Genomic DNA, 22,837 nt, shown 5'->3' on the forward strand with positions numbered 1-22,837 from the left:
CTTTCTGGACTTTTAAGGAACCTGCTTAGCTTCTTCCAAGTCAGAGGCTTCACACGTGCTGCCCCCATGGCCCAAGCCACCCTCTCTTCCCTCCCCACCTGTCCCATCAGCTGGGTAATCTCCCTCAGCTCTCTAGCCTTGACCTACCTGATTCTCCTTGGCCCTACCTAGACAGGCCAGGTCTTCATTCATCACCTGTCAACCCCTGCCCGTTGACATCCTTTACCTTCGCACAAGCTTGTCCAACCCTCCGCCTACAGGCTGAATGTGGCCCAGCATAAATTTGTAAACTTACTTAAAACATTATGGTATTTTTTGCGACATATTTTTAGCTCATCAGCTATCGTTAGTGTAAGTTTTTTTTTGTTGTTGTTGTTGTTGTTGGGATGGAGTCTCACTCTGGCGCCCAGGCTGGAGTGAAGTGGCACCATCTCAGCTCACTGCAACCTCCGCCTCCCGGATTCAAGCGATTCTGCGGCCTCAGCCTCCCGAGTAGCTGGAATTACAGGCATGAATCATTGTGCCCAGCTCATTTTTGTATTTTTAATAGAGGCAGTATTTCACTGTGTTGGACAGGCTAGTCGCAAACTCTTGACCTCAGGTGATCCACCCATATTGGCCTCCCAAAGTGCTGGAATTACAGGCATGAGCCACTGCGTCCGGCCAGTGTTCGTTTTTTTTATGTGTGTCCCAAGACAATTCTTCCAATGTAACGGGGGGAATCCAAAAGATTGGACACCCCTGCTTAGCATATCCTGGGTCTCCCTCACTCCCCGCAATCCCTCACTGTCCCCCAGGGCCTCCAGCTGCCGCAGCTCTCTGTCCTATAGCCATTTACCTCATGCTCCTCCCTGACTGCTGGACTGAGGTTCTGTGGGGTCAGGGCCAGGCCCAGATATGGCTCAATGGACGCTCAATAGAGTGGCTGGATGTTGGAGGTGTGAGGACAGCCAGCTCCACTGTACCCCACAGCTGTCTCCTGAGGCAGCCTTTCTGTACCCCCTGGCTCCTCCTCCTGTCATTCATTCATTCAACTCATTCGTTCAACTCCTGTCATTCACTCATCCAACAAACGTTTATAGAGCACCTAACCTGTGCCAGGCTCTGACTTTCAGTCAGGATGGAAGACAGCGTCCTTACATGGACACTTGGATGACTAAGGAAGGAACTTAGTAGGTGCCAAAGTGACCCTAAGGTAGGTGGCCTGAGGCCAGCAGGTGTCCTGTGAAATCAATGGCAAAGACTCAGGTTCCCAAACTGGGAGTCATATTATTGGTCTGCAGTACAAAATCACTGACAAAACACACCTGTGCCCATGAGCCAAGCATGCAGAGGGCCAAAGGTGTCTGCTGGCATTTCTTCAAAGAGGAAGTTTTGTGCAAGCACTGAGCATGCACACTTGTGGACCCCTGTCCTAGGCGAGGACCATGCCTGAGTTCTTCTGCTAGGAGATCCACTCTCTCTCCCAAATCACTTACCAGAGGCTCTGCCTTCTGCCCAGGCTCATAAAGATTTGAGAGCTCAGCCAGGTACAGTGGCTCAGGCCTGTAATCCCAGCACTTTGGGAGGCCAAGGCAGGGGGATCACGAGGTCAGGAGTTCGCGACCAGCATGACCAATATGGTGAAACCTCGTCTCTACTAAAAATACAAAAATTAGCCGGGCGCAGTAGTGCGCACCTGTAATCCCAGCTACTCAGGAGGCTGAGGCAGAAGAATCACTTGAACCCGGGAGGCGAAGGTTGCAGTGAGCCGAGATCATGCCACAGCACTCCAGCCTGGGCAACAGAGCGAGACTCCATCTCAAAAAAAAAGCAAACAAACAAACAAACAAAAAAAAAGATTTGCGAGCTCAGAGACAGAGGAAATGCCATGTGTCTTCCCCTTCTGAGTACCACGGGGCCAGAGCACACCTTCCGCTGCCTTGGCAATGACAGACAAGCTGGGGTCCTTCCCCATCGCCAGCTCTGCAGCACTGCCCTCCTGGGAACCACATTCGGTCATTCTGTGGAGTTTTCATGATGGGTTTCATCATCAGATTTGTTTCCTCCATGGGACTAGACTCTTCAGCAAGTCTCATTACCTCTCCAGACCTCAGCTTCCCTTCCTGTGAAACAGCAGGGTGGAACTTGAGGGCCCTTCCTGTTTTCTCTGACAGTCTGAATCTGTCTTGTGCACGTACATAGCCCAGCAATCATGTCAAAGAGCTTTAATTGTGGGATGGAAAAGAAAGGAACCTGTGGGATTTGAGGAGGGGACAGGTACCGCCAAATGCAGATGATTATTCTGAGGGCATCCTTGACAGGCCAGATATCTTACTCTGAGTTTATCTGCAGCCGCTTGTTGTCTGGCAAGTCCAGGGATGCTGTGGGTCTCCAGTTGGTTCTATCTGAGCTGCTACTGGGGTGGCAGCTCTCAGAAGTGTGGAACAGGATGCAGGCGATGGGGAGGGACCGGAATCGCATATTCCCTGCAGGACATAGCGCACGACGGTGGTCTGGGGTAGGATGAAGTGTAAGTGCTCTGCTTCAGGCCAGCCTTGGGTGCGAGCCATCTCTGCTTAAGTTGTTCATAGAGTCCATAGTTTGTAGGGGGAGCTGCAAGAGAAACCAGGGTCCTGTTGAATGGGGCTTAGAGAAGGAGTCTTGCTCTAAATGGCCACGAGACTGGGCAGCAGGGGCGCTGGAGATTTTCCCAGGCTGCTCTGTCAGACACCAAGGCCGGCAGAGCCCCAGAGGGACGAAGCCTTGCAGAGAGCATTGGTTCAGTCAGCCCCTGGCGGTCTCAAGGTGCACCTGCATCCCAAGTGCTCAGGGGAGACCAGGCTCTGCCACGGGGGCCCTGGAGAAGTCAGCCCCCATGGTGAGGTTGTGCATGGCCTCGCTGGTCCTGAGTAATTGTCCCACCCCTGTCGGGAAGGAAGCTGTGTGCATGGAGAGTGATGTTGAGAAGACTCCCATGCAAAAGTAATGCAGAGTGACCAGCAGCTCATCCTCTGACCTATGTCCCTTTGCATCAAAAGGTAGGACCACAAAGAGATGGCACTGCTTTGTGTCCTCATTAGGGTGGACGTGGCTTGAAATATAAATCAGATCAAGGCACTGTCCTGCAAAAATGCATTCCAGGTCTTGGGATTGTGGGTAGGACAAATCTCATTCCCTTCACTGTGCCCTATGAGCCCCTACATGGCCCTCCTCCATTCCTGCCTTAGACCTTTTTCACTTACTGTTCCTTCCTCTGGAATGCCCTCCCCATCAATCCCTGTATGGCTCCCTTCTTCCCAACTCAACTATCTCCTCAACAAAGACCATCCCTCACTTTTCCAAGGAGGAATGTGTGAACCAAAGGAGGCTCACAAATTCACCACCTCACTTTCTATCCATTACCTGTTTTCTTTCCATAGCACACATTCCTGTCTAAAATTATCTATGTGATCTTAAGTGTTCTTACTTTTTAGTGGTGTCTTACCTGTTTCCCCACTGGAATGTCAACTCCCCGAGGCCAGAAATTCCTCAGTGTTTGTTACCATTGCAGCAAGGAGCACTACCTGGGAAATATTGTCACTATTCGTGTAGTAAATAGGACTGGGAGGAAGGATGCGTGGATACGCTCCCTGCCACCTGTGCTCTAAGCATGCCATCATGGGGCACAGGTGATGGCTTCATTACACAGCCAAGATTATCCTGTATCAAGGGGAGAGGACAGGAGGCAGCCCTGAGGGGACAATAGGACTCAGCCCCGACTGTGTCATCCACTGCTCTCCTGGAGCCAGGGTCACCTGTGTGGCTCCTTCTGCATAAGGCAGGTATAGCTGCATTGGTCTGTGCACCTTTACAGACCAATTCAGAGGAAAACCCTGAATTATAAAAATACCAAGAAGGGGGAAGTCAGACTTCTCTGGCAGCCACAGCAACTTCTGTCCATTCCAGGTGCGGAGCGGAGGCAGCCCCGGGTTGTAACCATGCCGGTTGTAATGGTCGTCATAGGTGCTGATCAGGTAGCGATGTGGGGGTTCCTGGTGGTGGGTGATCAGGTGTTTGTAGGGGAGCCCCTGGAAGGACAGACACAGTGGGCTCATTACTGATAGGAGCAAGGCATCCGCCTGGCCATGGTGGAGACAGGAGCTGCCACATGTAGGGGTCTTTGGTGCTAATGGAGACAGTGGACATCCATGGGCTGGCAAAAGGTCTTCAGAAACACACTTGTTTATCCCACTCTGAGGCATCCCACTTTCAAACACATCCCAGCTAGCTGCAGTCAGTTCTCTGTATGGCCAGTCCCATGCCAAGTCAATTCATTCCTAGAATGAGCTACGTTGGCACATTAAAATTAAAGCCAGGACATTCTACTGAATGGGAAGAGTCAGTACCACCTCACTTGTGATCTCAAATTGCAGCCTGATTTGTCTCAAGTCTCACGCATCTAAGCCTGTTCCTAAGGGCAAGGAAAAGATGGCGAAAGCCAGCCTGACGTGTGTGCCTTATATTTCAGTCTGTTACTGTGGGAAGAATCAGAGAACACCCTATAAATTATCTTCTCCTGCACACGATTTACTGCTCGCTCAGTTGGAAACTAGGGGAGTGATTTCTTTGGTGAGGAGTAATTTACAGGGAGAAGAAAGCCATGTTCTCCTTACTCTGGGATGTCTGCCTGATTCAGTGCTTTTCCTAAGAAAATCCTCTTGGGCCCAGAAGGGAATCCTGGGGAACTGCACTGATTTACAAGGGGGGATAATGTTGATTTCCATGCTTGTCCTCTTGTCTGGAGCAGACAGGGAGGCCTGTGTCTGCTATGGTCTGGAAATGCCAGCTGCACCCAATATTTCAAGTGGTGGTCCCATAAATAAGTCAGATCACAATGCCAGAGGAAGACAAGGGGGGTGGGCACAGACATTAAGCAGGATTCCCAAGATCCACATCGCCAGGTACCCCATAGTGTATTTCCAGCGCCGAAGTGACTTGGAGGGTTTCCCATCAACAGAGGGAAGTGCAGAAGCAGCCTCGTGGCTTGGGAGGGAGAGACGTCAGGAGGAATTTTCTCGCAGTTTCTCTTGATTTGGGGTGTGGTCCTGCTGTCTTTATTGGGAGCCTGGGATTTTTCCTTATTTGGGAAAGTGACAGACACAGAGACAACTACCTTTGAAAGAAGAGCTTGTTACTTACAGTTCTCAAGAGGAAGAGTACGCCATGCCCTGCAGGGCCACATAAGGAAGCACCAGTGTTGGTCATTGGTGGGGAGGTGGAAGGAACGAGCGGGGAGCAGGGCCCAGAGCCTTTACTGTGGTTTCCATGGGAACCATCGGGTGAGGCAAGTTTAGGGTGGACAAGTTTAGGACTGGATGTGTGAATAGTTTGTGGGCTCTGGGCCCTAGAGGTGGTCTCTACTGTCCACTACTTAGCCCTGGGGTGATTTAAGGCAGAGGAAACATTGGCTTGGTGTGTGAGAATCAGATAAAGGAGGCGGTTGGGGATATGAGCTTTGGAATCGTTTTTTACTAAGAAGGAAGAGCAAGTAGGAGTGGAGAGTGGGAGATGGAGAAGGAAGCTGTCCTAGGAGAAGGAGAGCATCATGAAGGAAACAGAAGAGCTGACAGAGTTGAAGCAGCCGTGTGGTAGCAGGGTTATGTTCAGAGCCCCATCCCACAAGCAGGCAATTTGAACAGAAACATTAGAAATAAATATTCAGGACTGGGCACAGTGGCTCATGCCTGTAATCCCAGCACTTTGGGAGGCCAAAGTGGACAGATCACTTGAGACCAGGAGTTCAGGACCAGCCTGACCAACATAGCAAAACCCTGTCTCTACTAAAAATACAAAAAAAAAAAATTAGCTGGGTGTGATGGCACACACCTGTAATCCCAGCTACTCGGGAGGCTGAGGCAGGAGAATTGTTCCAACCCAGGAGGCCGAGGTTGCAGTGAGCCAAGATCGCACCACTGCACTCTAGCCTGGGTGACAGAGCGAGACTCTGTCTCAAAATAAAGAAAAGAAAAGGAGAGGAGAGGAGAGGAGAGGAGAGGAGAGGAGAGGAGAGGAGAGGGAGGAGAGGAGGGGAGGGGAGAGGAGGGGAGGGAAGGGGAGAAGAGAAGAAAGGAAAGGAAAAGAAAAGAAGAAATGAATATTCAATTGTCTGTTCTTTTGGAGAGGACAGTGCGGGGTGTGGGTGGGGTGGGGGGCTTTTAACCAGATTGTTTGTTAAACTCTTGGTCAGAGCTTGTAATGGGTCCAAAGGTCTTTCAGAAAAGCTATCTAAATGCTCTATAATGTACTGAGAACTAGGGTCAGTATCTCACACACACGGATGGTTGGAGACTGAGAGCCCCCTTCGAACTGTGACTTGTTTGTGTTAAAATTCACTTGTGTCTTTGGTGCCCACTACCGGTGAAGCTCAGCAGCCCCAGAGCATCAGCTTGCTTGGGGATGTCAGCGTGGTCTGAGGATGAGGGAGTGGTCTGGGGTTGCCAGCACAGAGCTGAAAATCTGTTGCTGCTCATCCTAACGTGGATCCCTAAATGCAGTATGCAAATAGGCGACTCTGGCAGACGACGAATGGAATCTGAGGACATTCTTTGCCTGAGTTGCAGAGCAGCAATTTGCTTCATCCCTTACCATTAAGCCACACAGCTTTGAAAAAGACACTTGACACCTCCGGCCGCTGAGTTCAATAATCTCTTGGGTCCCTCCAAACACTAAAATGCCCCAATTCCAAAAGATGTCCACGACCTTATTCCGTGCCTCTCTGCTGCCACCCTGAGTTGAAGCAGGTGTAGTAGGGTCAGGTAGGGTGGGAGCGGGGAGACAGAAATCACTTATGAGAGTAGCAGGCTGGCAAAAGAAACAACTCAAGGGAACTCCCAGAGTGTGGTGGGGACAGACCACAGCTGCGCACCCAGTGGGTGAGCACCTACAAGCTCGCTCTCCCCAGGCTGTGCCGGCAGGAGCTGCCCACAGGGGTTACTGTAGGAGACCGCTTTCCCTGCTGTTCCTGGAAGCGCCAGGATCTCTGAGCCTCTGGCACACCAAGTTAATAACTGTCTCCTAGATACTCACCAGGGGGATTGCTAAAGGTAATAATAGTCTCAAATGCCCCTCCTTGGGTGTGGGGGGCATGTTCTGAGGTTGCAATGCCCTGCTTTCTGCTTCCAACCCCTGGAACACCATGATTCCCACAGACAAGTGCCCAGTCAATACAACGTGTGAATGGTGCTTGACTTTTCATACAAAAGAACAGGAAGCTGGAACACGGATAATACACAACACTGTTTGTCCAAATATATCACTGCTAGCTGCTTTTGTGGTGCCTTATGTGATTCCCGACTATATGCATCATTTACCTTTTTGTTGCTGTTTCTCACATTCTTTGCCCATATTCTGTTGGAAGAGTGTGAGCCAGGTGCTGGCATATAGGTTGGAGGGAATGCTAGCAGTTTGAGATTAAACAGATCATCAGCCCACACAGGTAATTATGGGTTAGTGCTATCTGCAGCCCCTGGGCTGGGAGGGTATTAATGAAACTACTCCTGTTTTCCCCAAGAGGATAATAAACCTATAAGAACCTGGCTGGTGTACCCGGAGCTATGGGTGGGGTCCAGGCCTGAGTGTCCCAGCCGCCACTCCCTCTTACCTCAACTTTCCTTTTCCCGTACCACCTGGAGATCTGGTCCGGTCTGTGGTCTGGGAAAGGGATGTATTCTTTTCCATAAATGGATTGGGGTGTCTTGTCAGTGTCTCTGGTGAACTGGAAAAGACCAAATATTCAGGAAAGCCTCTGAGATGCCACTTCTCAAACTTCTGCTGGGTCCCCTTACCTCCTGGGCCATCAGAAGATGGGTCGGGAAAAGGTAAATACAAACCCCAGGACATCCTGCCCAACACAGGAAAAGAGCTTGCTCGGGGACAGGGAGCCTGCCATGCATCACCCCTGGGAAGAACTTTCATTGGCTCCCCTGGCCACCTTCTCATCGTCCGCACCGGTGTCCTTTCTCATCTCTCTCCCTGCTCTTATCTCCTTTTTGCCTCCTCCTTTTTTTTTTTTTTTTTTTTTTTTGGACACGGAGTCTCGCTCTGTCACCAGGCTGGAGTGCACTGGCGCAATCTCGGCTCACTGCAACCTCCGTCTCCCGGGTTCAAGCGATTCTCCTCTCTCAGCCTTAGAGTAGCTGGGATTACAGACATGCATCTCTGTGCCCAGCTAATTTTTGTATTTTCAGCAGAGACAGGGTTTTGCCATGTTGGCCAGGACAGTCTCGATCTCTCAACCTTGTGATCTGCCCGCCTCGGCCTCCCAAAGTGCTAGGATTACAGGTATGAGCCACTGTGCCCAGTCCTCCCTTTCTTTCTCTTCTTTGTTCCTCACTCTTTCCAACTCTCTCACTTTTTAAATTACATTTTGTTCTCTAATTAGTTTTCTTAACATTTAGCATGGTAAAATATATTCGACATAAAATTCATTTACCATTTTAGCCATTTTCAACTCTACAGTTCAGTGACATTCACGCTGTTGTGCAGCTTTCACCACCATCCATCTCTAGAACTCTACTTACCTTGCAAAACTGAAACTCCGTGACCGTTAAGCACCAACTCTCCATTCTCCTCTCCCTGCAGCCCCTGGCAACCATCATTCTACTTTCTCTGCATGACCTTGCCTGTTACAGGCACCCTATGTAAGTAGAATCATACAATGTTTGTCCTTTTGTGTCTTAGCTCACTTAGTATAATGTCTTCAAAATTCATCCATTTGATAGCACGTGTCAGAATCTTCTTCCTTTTTAAGGTCTGATTATATTCCATGGTATACTTACACATTTTGTTTATCCTTTCATCCATCCGTGGGCACTTGGGTTGCATCCACCTTATGGCTACTGTGAACAGTTACTATTAATGTGAATGTACAAATATCTTGTTGAGTCCCTGCGTTCGATTCTTTTGGGCATACAACCAGAAGCGTAATTGCCGGATCATATGGTAATTCTATGTCTAATTTTTTGGGGGAACTGCCATATTGTTTTCCATAGTGGCAGTATCATTTAGGGTCCAAGGGTTCCCATTTCTTCATATCCTCACCAACACTTGTTATTTTCTGTTTTTTGATACTAGCCGTATTAAAGGGTGAAGTGGTATCTCATTGTAGTTTTGATTTGGACTTCCCTCATAATCAGTGAGGTTGACTATGTTTATGTGTTTATTGGCCATTTGTACATCTTCTTTGGAGAAATATCTATTCAGCTCCTTTGTCATTTTTTAATCAGGTTGCTTGTCTTTGGTTATTGTTGCGTTATAGAAGTCCTTTACATAGTCCGGATATTAGCCCCTTATCAGATATGTGATTTGCAAATATTCTCTCCCACTCCACTGGTTATCATTTACTCTGTTGATAGTGTCCTTTGAGGCACAAAGTCTTTCGTTTTGATGACGTCCAATTTATTATTTTTTTCTTGTGTTGCTTGTGCTTTTGGTGTCATATCAAGAAATTCTTGCTAAAGCCAGTGTCATGAGACTTTTCCCCTATGTTTTCTTCTTTTTTATTTAATTTAAAAAAGAGAGAGATGGGCTCTTGCTATGTTGCCCAGGCTGGTCTTGAACTCCTTGCCTCAAGCAGTCCTCCCGCCTCAGCCTCTCAAAGTGCTGGGATTACAGGCATGAGTCATCACACCCAGTCCCCTGTGTTTTCTTCTAAGAGTTTTGTAGTTTTAGGTCTTATCCAAGTCTTTGATCCACTTTGAGTTCAGTTTTGTATATGGAATTAGGGAAGGACCTAACTTTATATTTTTACAGATATCCACTTTACCGAACACCATTTGTTGAAGAAATTGTCCTTTCCCCCACTGAACAGTTTTAGCATCCTCATCAAGAGTCGTCTGATCATATATACAAATGTTTGTTTGTAGGCTTTCTCTTTTGTTCTATAGGTCTATGTATCTGTCTGTATGCCGGTATCACACTGTCTTCATTACTGTGGCTTTTAGTAAGTTTTGAAACCAAGAAATGTGAGTCTTCCAATTTTGTTCTTTTTTTCAAGACTATTTTGGCTATTTGGAGTCTCTTGAGATTTTATATGAATTTTAGGATGGATTTTATGTCTGCAAAAACTTTACTGAAGTTTCGATAGCGATTGCATTGAATCTGTAGATAGCTTTGTGTAGTATTGATATCTTAACAATATGAAGTCTTCCATCCATGAACACAGGGTGTCATTCCATTTATTTATGTCCTCTTTATTTTTTTCAGCAGTGTTTTGTAGTGTTCAACGTATATAAGCCTTTCATCTCCTTGGTTAAGCCTACTCTTAAGTATTGTATTTTTTTATGTTACTGTAAATAGAATTGTTTTCTTAATTTCCTTTTCAGAGTTCACTGTTAGTGTTTACAAACACAATCAACTTTTGCGTACTTTGCTTAACTCGTTTATTAGTTCTAACAGTTTGTGTGTGGGTGCATGTGTGTGTTTCCAATATATAAAATCATTAGGGGTTTCCTATATATAAAATCATGCCATCTGCAAAAGGAGAGATAATTTTACTTTTTCCTTTCCAATTTGGAAGCTGTTCTTTTACTTTCCTAATTTTTCTGGCTAGAACTTCCAGTACAATGTTGAATAAAAGTGGCAAAAGCTGGCATCTTTGTCTTATTCCTAATCTTAAAGGAAAAGCTTTCAATCTTTCACCATCGAGTATTATGTTAGCTGTGGGTTTTTGTTATCATGTTGAGGCAGTTTCCTTCTATGTGTAGTTTGTCGAATGCTTTTTTTTTTTAATAAAAAGAAGTTTAATTTTGCCCAATGCTTTTTCTACATTATGATGATCAGGTAGTTTTTTTTCCTTCATTCTAGCATATTGATTAATTTTTGTATATTAAACCTTTTTTTTTTTTTTTTTTTTTTTTTAAGACACAATTGGCCAGGCTGAAGTGCAGTGGTGAGATCTTGGCTCACTGAGACCTCCACCTCCCAGGTTCAAGTCATTTTCAAGCTGGGACTACAGGCACGTGCCACCATACCCAGATAATTTTTGTATTTTTTGTAGAGACAAGGTTTCATCATGTTGGCCTGGCTGGTCTCAAACTCATGACCTCAACTGATCTGCCTGCCTCGGCTTCCCAAAGTGTTGGGACTATAGGCATGAGCCACTGTGCCCATCCCTGAACCATTCTTGCATTCCAGGAATGAATCTCACTTGGTCATGGTGTATATAACCCTTTTAATATAATATTGAATTGGGGTTTCTACTATTTACTTGAGGATTTTTGCATCAATATTCATAAAGAATACTGCTTTGTAGTTTTCTTTTCTTGTCATGTCTTCGTCTTTAGTATCAGGGTCATGCTGGCCTCATAAAATTAGTTAGAATTTATTTCCTCCTCTTCAATATTTTGGAAGCATTTGAGAAGGACTGATGTTAATTCTTTTTAAAATATTTGTTAGAATTCACCACTGAAGTCATTTGGTCTTAGGCTTTCCTTTGTTGGGAGATTTTTGTTTACTAATTCAATCTCTTCACTAGTTATAGATCTATTCAGATTTTCTATTTCTTTATAATTCAGTCTTGATAGACTGTGTATTTCTTGGAATTTCTCCATTTCATGGAGAATTATGTAAGTTATCCAATTGTTAGCATAAATTGTTCACACTACTCTCTTATTATCTTTCTATGTCAGAAAAAGGTTGGTAATTATTTCACACTTTCATTTCTAATTTTAGTTACTTGCATCTCCTCTTTTCTTCCCTTAGTCAATATAGATAAACATTTGTAAATTTTATTGAGCTTTTCAAAAAACCAAGTTGGTTTTCTGTTTGTTTGCTTGCTTGTTTGTTTAGAGATGGAGTCTCGGTCTGTCACCCAGGCTGGAGTGCAGTGGTATAATTTCAGCTCACTGAAACCTCCGCCTCCCAGGTTCAAGCAATTCTCCTGCCTCAGTCTCCCTAGTAGCTGGAATTACAGGCATGCACCACAGCACCCAGCTAATTTCTGTATTTTTGGTAGAGATGGAGTTTCACCATGTTGGCCAGGCTGGTCTCGAACTCCTGACCTCAGATGATCCACCCACCTCAGCCTCCCAAAGTGCTGGGATTACAGGCATGAGCGACTGCACCTGGTCCCAACTTGGTTTTATTGATATTTTTCTGTTGTTTTTCTATTTTCTATTTTACTTACCTCTTCTCTAAATCTTTAATTTCCTTCCTTCTGCTAGCTTTGCATTTAGTTTGTTCTTTGTTTTTCTGTTTTCTTAAAGTGTAAAGTTAGGTTAATTTGAGATATTTATTCTTTTGTAATGTGTTTACAGCTGTTAATTTCCCTCTTAACAGTACTTTCACTGTATCCCATAAGTTTTGGTATGTTGTATTTTCATTATTATTTTCTAATTTTTCTGTGATTTTTTTCTTTACTGATTGTTTTTTTAAAACAGTGTGTTGTTTAATTTCCACATATTTGTGGATTTTTCCGTATTTCTTCTGCTACTGATTTTTAAGTTCATTTCATTTGTGATCAGAAAAGATACTTTTTATGATTTTAATCTTTATAATTTATTAAAACTTGTTTTGTAGTCTAACATGTGGCCTATCCTGGAGAATATTCCATATGTACTTGAGAAAAAAAAAAAAACAAACCACCTATTCTGCCTTTGTTGGGTGGAGTGTCTGTCAGGTCCAATTGGTCTATAGGGTTGTTCAAGTCCTCAATTTTCTTATTGATCTTCTGTTTTTTTAATCCAGTATTAAAAGTGGGATATTGAAGTACCTTACTATTAGTGTGGAGCCATCTATTTCTCCCTTCAATTCTGTCCATTTTTGCTTCATATATTTCAGAGCTCTAATATTTGGTGTATACATGTGTGTAATTATTGTACCTTCTCCTTGGTGAATTGGCCCTTTCATCAATATATAATGTCCCTCTTTGTCTCATAATAGTTTTTAACCTAAAGCCTACTTTGTCTGATACTAGCCATACCTGCTCCCTTCTGGCAAAAAAAAATATCTTTTTGCTTCCTTTCACGATCAACTTACATGTGTGCTTCAATCTATAGTCAGTCTCTTGTAGGCAGCATGTAGTTGGATCCTGTTTTATAAATCTCTCTGCTAATGTATGCCTTTTATTTAGAAGTTTAATCCATTTACATTTAAAAGTGATTATTGATAGGGAAGGACTTACTTTTGCCATTTTAGTGTTTGTTTTCTGTATGTCTTGTAGATTTTTGTCCCTTATTTGCTCTCTTATTGTCTTCTTTTGTGTTTAATTTTTGAGGGCCACATTTTGATTCCTTTATTATTTTCTTCTGTGAATATTCTATAGGCATTTTCTCTGTGGGTACCGTGGGGATTATACACAATATCCTACAGCTGTAACAACGTATTTTAAATTGTGACCAACTGAAATTGCATACCAAAACTCTACTCTTTTATAGCTTTGCCTCCCTCTGCTTTATGTTATTAAAGTCACAAATTACATCTTTATATAATGCATACTCATTTACATAGATTTATAATTTTATGCCTTTATCTTCTAAATTCTGTCAAAAATAAAGACTGGAATTACACCCCAAAATTATAATAACCCTAGCTTTTATGCTTTTCTGCATATTTACCTTTACTGGACAACTTTATATTTTTGTATGACTTCAAGTTACTGTCTAATGTTCTTTTGTTTCAACTTGAAGGATTCTCTTTAGCTTTCCTGGCAAGGTAGGTCTACTGTCAATAAACACCCTCAGTTTTTGTTTATCTGGGAATGTTTTAACTTCTCCCTCATTTTTAAAAGACAGTTTTGTGGGATACAAAATTATCAGATAACAGTATTTTTTTTTTATCAGCACTTTAAATATATTATCCCACTGCCTTCCAGGCTCCAAGGGTTCTGCTGAGAAAATTCCCTAATAATCTGGGTTTTTTTGTTTTTTTGTTTGTTTGTTTGTTTGTTTTTTGAGACAGGGCCTCACTCTCACTCTGCCACCCAGGTTAGAGTGCAGTGGCATGATTTTGGCTCACTGCAAACTCCACCTCCCAGGCTCAAGTGATCCTCCCACCTCAGTCTCCTGAGTAGCTGGGACTACAGGCATATACCACCATGCCCAACTAATTTGTATATATTTTGTAGAGATAGGGTTTTACCATGTTGCCCAGCTGGTCTTGAACTCCTGGGCTCAAGCAGTCTACCTGCCTTATCCTCCCAAAGTGCTGAGATTCAGACGTGAGCCACCTCATCTGGCCAATCTCCTAATAATCTCACTGAGAAGCCATTGTTCTTGATGAGTTACTTTCCTCCTGGTGCTCTCAAGATTCTGTCTTTGTTTTGGGTTTCAATATTTTAATTATAAAGTGTTTCAATGAGGGACTCTTTAGATTTTCCTACTTGGAGTTCATTGAACTTCTTGGATTTGTAGATCTATGTATTTACTCAAATTTGGGAAGATTTTAGTCATTATTTTTTCAAATACTCTCTTGGCCCCTTTCTCTCTCTCTTCTCCTTATGCAATTCTCTTAATGCATATATTAATCTGCTTGATAATGTCCCATAAGTCCCTTAGGCTCTGTCACTGCCTTTAAATTTGCTGATCGTTTCTCCTGCCTATTCAAATCTGCTGTTGAATTACTCCATTTAATTTTTCAATTCAGTTATTGCATTTTTCAGCTCTAAAACTGGTTTGACTCCTTTTTATAATTTCAATCTCCTTTTTGATATTCTCATTTTGTTCATGTATTGTTTTCCTGATTTACTTCTTTGTGTCCTTTACCTATTTGTCCATATTTAAGATGGTTGTTTTAAAGTATTTGACTAGTACCTTGATGCTTGTGTTTATTCAGGGAGAGTTTCTCTCAATTTATTTTCTTCCTTTGGATGGGCCTTTTTTTTCCTGTATCTTTGTATGTCTGGTGATTTTTCATTGAAAACTGGGCATTTGAAAAGCAGCCAACTCTTCCAGTCTTTGTAGACTGGCTCTGTGCAGGGGAGACCCTTTCTAACTAGCAAGTAATGTTGAGTCTTGGGGTCAGCCCAACATGAAGGCTTAAAATATTCTCAAGTCTTTTCTGGTGTACATCTTGCCTGGACCTGTGTGTGTGTGTGTGTGTGTGTGTGTGTGTGTGTGTGTGTGTGTTTTCTTAATTTCCCTACATACACAGCTGCTTTTAAATGTTTTAATTTCAAAAAAAAGTCTCACCCCTGCTTCCTCTTCGACTTCAGATGTTCTATTGTATTCCTCTATCCACAATCTCTTGCCCTAGATATTTATAGATCTGTAATCCCCTGGCAGCTTTCACTAGCTGTGCCTGTCATTGCTTTCCATGGCTTTTCCCAGCCTGAGATCTGAACTATGCCACCTTTTCCCATCTGAGCTCCAAGTTAGAAGAAATAGAGAGCAATCCCTCAGGCAGCCCCAGACAGGTTCAAATGTTGCTCCACTCACTCTGGATTTGAAGGAGGGAACTTAGAGCCAAGCTGCCACTTACCCTAAAATGCAGACTATGCTGTGCTGTGCTGGGGAGGTAGTGGGAAGGGACAAGTAAAAACATCATGAAATTTCCTATTCATTTTGAATGTGTCTTTTTCTTGATTGGCCATTTGACTGGGCTATATATCTTTGACTGTTTTCCAGTGCTCCTATAACGTTTTTATGTTTTTTTCTTTAATGTTTCTATAGGGAATGAGAACCTGGACGTCCACTACCTTGTTGACGTCACTCCAACTCCACTACTTTTATGCAATCTTCTCTAGGTGTGAGACCAGGCCATAATATCCCTGAGTACTGCATCACCCATGGGCACCTAAAGGTATTCAACCAGTCCTTCCTGCTTTTGGAACTTCTCTTGCACACACCTGCTCACCAAACAAGGTCAAGTACATTTGTAGCTGATGGTGACTGAAGGTTGTATCTGGCCAGAGAGGTGGTAATTACTAATGTTCTCCATGAAAACAGCCTTTAACCTTCCCTTCTTTTCCCCATACCAAAGCTGACATTTCTATTTCACTTTCTTTCCCTTGCCCATTTCCCAAGAAGACATGGGGAAGTCTAGATGTCTCTGAAAAACTTTAAGTGGCTCAGTCTTGCCAAACACAAATGAAGATATTCTATTTCAAGTATGCCAACTTGAAACTTTGCCAACTCAGGCAAAGTATTTTCCAAAGACCTTTAAAACACAAAGGAAAACCAAGAGCCAAATTGTTCTGTTTGAAAGTAAAAATTGAGGCCGGGCACGGTGGTTCATGCCTGTAATCCCAGCACTTTGGGAGGCCAAAGTGGGCAGATCACTTGAGGTCAGGAGTTCAAGACCAGCTTGGCCAACACGGTGAAACCCCATCTCTACTAAAAATACCAAAAATTAGCTGGGCATGGTGGCATGCATTTGTAGTACCAGTTACTTGGGAGGCTGAGGCAGGAGAATCGCTTGAGCCCGGGAGGCGGAGGTTGCAGTGAACCGAGATCACGCCACTGCACTCTAGCCCGAGCAACAGAGCGAGACTGTGTCTCAAAAAAAAAGAAAAAAAGTAAAAATTGAAATGCATTAGTAGGGCAGGATTGTGGAAAGGTGCCAGAGAGCAGTAGCAAATCCCCAGACATCAATGCAGAGAGTGGCAAGCTGGCCTCAGGAGGTACCAGATTCTGGGAAGGGCCAGAATAAGGAGAGCAAGTGTTCTTCAAATCAAGTATAAAGGAATTAAGGATAGAAAATATCCAGATGCCTAGAAACACTTCACTGAGAAGAGTGCTGAGAGGCACAACTATATTGACACCCTGTTACCATATTTTCGATGTCCCTATTATATCTGTAACAGAGTGTCGATGGTCTTTTTGCTGACCATCATGTATTAACCAGTCATAGAAACCATGCAAAATGCATGAATACTGATGATTGCTTGAATGTAACTATCCTTTGTAGAGCACAAAGAGAACAAAGATGTATGTTACATACATGTTTTTCCATTGTGTATGTGCTCAGTTCCACTCATAAGTATAAATAGCTTCCCCCCAAACCTGCTGAATATTTAAGATGCAATCTTAATATTTTCAAGATGCAATCATCTGCTGCCCTCCATTTGAAAACAGAGATGAAATTCACTCCTGCCTCTCCCCATCAGTCCTCCCTCTGAGCCCTCTGTCCAGCCTCTCTCGTTTCCTTACCTTTCTCCTCTCTTCCACCCAATTTCCAGTGAGCACTTTCGTTGAGTACTTGGTCTCAATCTGCCAGCCTGGAGTAGAGAGTGGCTGTGGATTTACTGCAGTCAAAAACATGATAAGGATTTGCCCCAGGTTTCTTTGACTTGACACAGTTTAAGGCTTCAGGGGGAGAGGAAGGTGCTATAAAGTTGCTGAGTTTGGGGTGCCTATTTTGTCTTCCCAACCGGCCTCCTGAATGAGTAGTAGACTACTCCCTGCTAATCTCAGAGAATAAAATGGCCCCTCTACTGTTGACTGTCTCCATGGTGACAGACTCTGGGTATAAATACTCTCTGTAAGAGAACAGCTGATTCTGCAGAAGCAAAATTGACCTCACAGATACAAATCAAACCAACCACCCCCACAAAAGCACTGGCCAGAAGAACCTGGTTTCTGTGTTGTCACCACAATACTAGTATCATCCTTGCTACACTTTTACAATTGGGATGAGTTAAAGTCTGCAACTATTTAATGAATGTTGATGTGCTTGCTCCAAGCAAAGACATTTATGTACATTTATTCACCTGTTTAATCCTCACAGCCGCCCTCTGAGGCAGATGCCATTATTATACCCATTTTACAGATGAGGACACTGAAGCAAAGAGATTAAGTAACTGCCTAACGTCATGCAGTTGTGATGAGATTTAAATCCCATGAAGAGATTTAAATCCCCTCTAGTTCACACCTAAACCACTGGGCTCCATTTCCTGTCTGCTACTGTGCAGGGGCTTGCACAAAGAATTCTGTCTTTGTGCTCGCACTGGTATAATATGGTTCATTCACTCAGTCTTCATTCATTCATTCCACAATTATTTCACATTCTATGGCAGGTGCTTAGCTACAGCTGCAATGCATTAGCAATTAGACCTGGGCACCATCCCCACAGAGCTCAGTCCAATGAGATAAGGGCCTTTGTCTTGCTCATTCATTAGGCAAAAAAAAAATTAAAAAGCACCAAGATATCCATCAACAGAGGGCTAGTTCAATAAATTGTAGTTCATCTGTATGATGAAATCCTCTGCAAGGGTTTTAATGGTTGACTTAGGATGATGTCTATAACATGTGGTTAAGTTAACTAAACAAAACTCTGTGTGCTACAGTATCACTTGCTAAAAATGAAGAGGCTGGATTTTAGTAGGCAATTCAGAGAAAGTTTCCAACAGCCTTTAAACAAAAATAGAGGAAGTCCAGGAAACTACGTGTTCCATCTTGAAACTAAGCCTGTGGCAGGAAAAGACCATGAAAGATGTTCTGCAGATTAGAATAAACCTTTATTTAGCAGAGACCACAGTTGGGACAGGGCTGGCACGATCTCGGCTTACTGCAAGCTCCGCTTCCCAGGTTCACTGGATAGAGGACTGGCCTTACAAACATTCTTTTCTCATAAGTTATTGCAGACCTAAAGCCAGTTTCAGCCAGCTTATAGAGGCTGTGCACAAACTCTCTTTGTGTCCTACATTCACCTTTTGACATAAAGAGCCAAATTCCACCTCATTTAATATTAAAGCACTGACCGCAGTTTGCAAACTGGTATCACCAATAAAGTTATCCTGCTATTCAGCCATCCTGGTGGTCTTCTGGATGACAATCATGTACAAAACAGTCATAGCAGCCATGGCTACATGCAACATGGGTGAATCTTAAAAACGTTAACAATGCTGGGGAAAAGAAACCAGACTTGAGTAAATACATACAATAGCATTCCATTTATATGTGGTTCACAAACACACAGAGCTAAACATTATTGTTTAGGAAAGATGTATGTTACATACATGTTTTTCCATTGTGTATGTGCTCAGTTCCACTCATAAGTGTAAATAGCTTCCCCCAAACCTGCTGAATATGTATAAATACAGACCTTGTGAAGCATGAAACCCAACCTGTCCTTCCTCTCTTGGAAGAGACAATACTTCTGATCCATGCTGGAGACCATCTCCCTGTGCAGTCCACAAATAGGCAAAACTGAACATTATTGTTTAGGAGCATACTTTAGCATTAAGCATATAAAGAAAAGCAAGGGAGTGATGTCTATAAAAGTCAAGAGAGTGGTTTCCTTTAGACGAGGAATGGGTTGTGAGTGGGAGGGGCATGTGGAGCACTTTGGGCGTGCTGGCAATATTTTACTTCCTGACCAACTCAGTGTTTTTTGTGGGGTTTGCTATTCCATAATTCATTTATCTGTGTACATTTATTTTTAATGTACTTTTTGATGTTTGTGTTTTATGTGACAATAAAAGGTTTTAAAAACTGAATTATACCGGGTCGGCTGCCGTGGCTCACATCTGTAATCCCAGCACTTTGGGAGGCCGAGGCGGGTGGATCATGAGATCAGGAGATCGAGACCATCCTGGCTAACACGGTGAAACCCCGTCTCTACTAAAAATACAAAAAATTAGCCGGGTGTGGTGGCGGGCGCCTGTAGTGGACTGTGTTAGTGGTGCCGGAGCCAGGTTGTACCTGCTCATGAGAGCCAGTTGTGGTCTCGTCCCAATAACATGCTCTATGAAGTAACATTGGTAGCTTGACATCAGTCACAGTGGGAATATTTACACCACAGGACTGGCAAAGGCTACATATCAGGCTGTTGGGGTTTTTTTTTTTTCCCCAGAAAGCGAGTTTATCAACATGTTATTGGTTATATTCATCAATATTTACCATATTAGAAATTAAAACAGTCTGGGCTCAGTGGCTCATGTGTGCAATCCCAGTATTTCGGGAGGCCAAGGCAGGAGAATTACTTGAGCCCCAGGAGCTCAAGACCAGCCTGGGCAACATTGAGAAACTAATTTCTTAAAAATATATATGCATGAAAAATAGCCAGGCATGGTGATGCACTCCTATAGGCCCAGCTACTAGGGAGGCTGAGATGGCAGGATCCGTTGAGCCCAGGAGTTTGAGGCTACAGGGAGCTATGATCGTGCCACTGCACTCCAGCCTGGGTGACAGAGAAAGACCCTGTCTCAAAAAAAGAAAGAAAGGAATTAAAACAGAAATTTAAAATATCTTTATTAATTTCAAAATAACAAAAAAACTTATTTCCTGTTAACATAATTAATTTTTTAATAAAGATTAACTCCATTTTCCAAAACAAAAAAATTTGAATAAATTTTTTGCCCATTGGTGATTTTGGTGGTCTTCTGGAAAATATTGCTTTATTAAGCTGTGTAGATCTTCTTCCAAACTATATAACATTTTTAAAAATCACACTTGCTGCTGGATACAGTGGCTCACACCTTGTAATATCAGCGCTTTGGGAGGCTGAGGCGAGCAGATCACTTGAGCCCAGGAGTTCAAGATCCACCTGGGCAACATGATGAAACCTCATCTCTACAAACAAATACAAAAATTAGCCAGGCATGGTGATCCACAGCTGTTGTCCCAGCTATTTGGGAGAGTGAGGTAGGAGGATGGCCTGAGCCCAGGTGGTCGAGGCTACAGTAAGCAGCGATTGCACCACTACACTCTAGCCTGGGCAACAGAGTGAGACCCTGTCTCAAAAAAAAAAAAAAAAAAAAATCGCATTTGCTAACATCATTACTGTTATCATCAGAAAAGCATGAACTATTAGGAAGTTGTCAAGTTCACAGTGGTGGATATAAGTTTTCCAAAATTCCAGTTCTAGTTTGAAAGCTCAAAATTTTGTTATTGGCAACAATTAATCTCAGTCGTTTTCCTTGAAGTGACAGGCTTACCTCATTCATTTTCAAGGAAACATCAAGAAAACATTTCATCGAGAGGCTGAGACAGGAGAATCGCTTGAACCTGGGAGGCAAAGTTTGCAGTGAGCCAAGATTGCACCACAGCACTCCAGCCTGGGTGACAGAGCGAGACTCCGTCTCAAAACAAACAAACATACATACAAAAACAACAACAACAAAAAGAAAACATTTCAAACTTAAGTAATCATGGTTTGTCTGCAAGTAAACATGGTCTGTCAAGTAAAAACGGTGTTTCACTAAAAAAAAAAAAAAAAGCCCAGTTAATTAATTCAGTTCACAACTCAGTCACCCACACAAATGCTCTTTAAAAGCTCAAGACAGTGCTCACCCTTGGATGTGCAACATCAGTGCCTTATTTGTATCTCCTTCCCATTTCATCACACAGAGTGCTAAAAAGGCATTTGCTCAGGGTCAAGGTTTTATCAAAATAATAACTGATACTTCTTCATCAAAGGACATTCTTAAGTGAACTTAATTTTTTTGTTTAAACTGTAAGTGTGTGGCAGTGAAGAATAAAGGATACTGACATAATTAATGGCACTGCCTTGATCCATGAACAGGTGCCAGCAATTTTACCTACAAATGCTTTTGCACCATCAAAGTCAGCACTGTGGGCCAGGCGCAGTGGCTCACACCTGTAATTCCAGCACTTTGGGAGGCCGAGGTAGGTGGATCACCTGAGGTCAAGAGTTCGAGAACAGCTTGGCCAACATGGTGAAACCCCGTCTCTAGTCATAATACAAAAATTAGCCAGGGGGTGGCGGTGCACACTTCCTCAGCTACGGAGGCTGAGGCAGGAGAACTGCTGGAACCAGGAGGTAGAGGTTGCAGTGAGCCGAGCCAAGATCGTGCCATTGCACTCCAGCCCGGGTGACAAGAGCAAAATTCTGTCTCAAAAAAAAAAAAAAAAAAGTCAGCACTCTAGTAGAAAAGGGCAAATAACATTTTAGTAGTAGTATGAAAATTGTCGGCTGGGCACAGTGGCTCACACCTGTAATCCCAACGCTTTGGGGGGCCAAGGTGAGAGGATCCAAGGTCAGGAGTTCAAGACCAGCCTGGCCAACATAGTGAAACCCCATCTCTACTAAAAATAAAAAAAATTAGCCGGGCATTGTGGCGGGTGCCTGTAATCCCAGCTACTCAGGAGGCTGAGGCAGGAGAATTGCTTGAACCTGAGAGGCAGAGGTTGCAGTGAGCCAAGATCACGCATTGTGCTCCAGCCCGGGCAATAAGAGTGAGACACCATATCAAAAAAAAAAAAAGAAAAAAGAAAATTGTTTTCACCCGCCAGGGCCCTTGAAAGGGACTTGGGACCTCCAAGCATCTGTGGATCTCACTTTGAAACCCATTGCTCTAGGATGAATACTTAGAAGTGGAATTGCTACATCAGAAAGTGCATATGTGCCTCCAGCTGTACTAGATAATGCCAATTATTTTCCAGAGGGTTGTATCAGTTTACATTCCCACCATGAGTGTATGGGCATTTCCACTGCTCCACACCTTCCGGAACTTTTTCAGCATCCCAAACAGAAACTTTGTACCCTTTAACCTATAACTCCCCATTCTCCCCTTCTCCTCAACCCCTGGTATTCTCTCTTCTCCTTTGTCTCTGTGAATTTGCCTAGTCTAGGTATCTCATATAAGTGGAATCACATAATACTTGTCCTCCTGTGTCAGTTTTCTTGCCCTGAGATAATGCTGTCAAGGTTCGTCTATGTTGTAGCACATAACAGAACTGCATTCCTCTTTATGACTGAACAGTATTTCCATTGTATGTATTTAACACATTGTTTATCCATTCATCTGGTGATGGACATTTGCTGTGTTTTCACATTTTGGCTTTTGCAAATAATGCTGGTATGAACACTGGTGTACAAGTAGCTGTTTGAATCCCTGCTTTCAGTTCTTTGGGTTCATACCTAGGTGTGATATTGGCCCCACAAAACTGTTTTCTTCTCTCTTCTTTTTTTTTTCCCA

The 22,837-nt window shown here is 43.4% G+C and overlaps 1 protein-coding gene across 1 annotated transcript; it reads right to left on the minus strand.

Moving 5' to 3' along the window:
- Positions 1 to 2,192: 2,192 nt before the first annotated feature.
- CFAP107 (cilia and flagella associated protein 107) lies at positions 2,193 to 17,485 on the minus strand. Its single transcript, XM_007980494.3, has 4 exons — positions 17,106 to 17,485; positions 7,622 to 7,735; positions 3,872 to 4,049; positions 2,193 to 2,595 (listed from the first exon to the last, which is right to left on the minus strand). The coding sequence occupies exons 1-4, from the start codon at positions 17,214 to 17,216 to the stop codon at positions 2,414 to 2,416; spliced, it is 585 nt and encodes a 194-aa protein (XP_007978685.1). The 5' UTR covers positions 17,217 to 17,485; the 3' UTR covers positions 2,193 to 2,413.
- Between the last annotated feature and the right edge of the window lie 5,352 nt (positions 17,486 to 22,837).

This window comes from Chlorocebus sabaeus, chromosome 20, assembly GCF_047675955.1.
Source record: "Chlorocebus sabaeus isolate Y175 chromosome 20, mChlSab1.0.hap1, whole genome shotgun sequence".
Taxonomy (NCBI): Eukaryota; Metazoa; Chordata; class Mammalia; order Primates; family Cercopithecidae; genus Chlorocebus; species Chlorocebus sabaeus.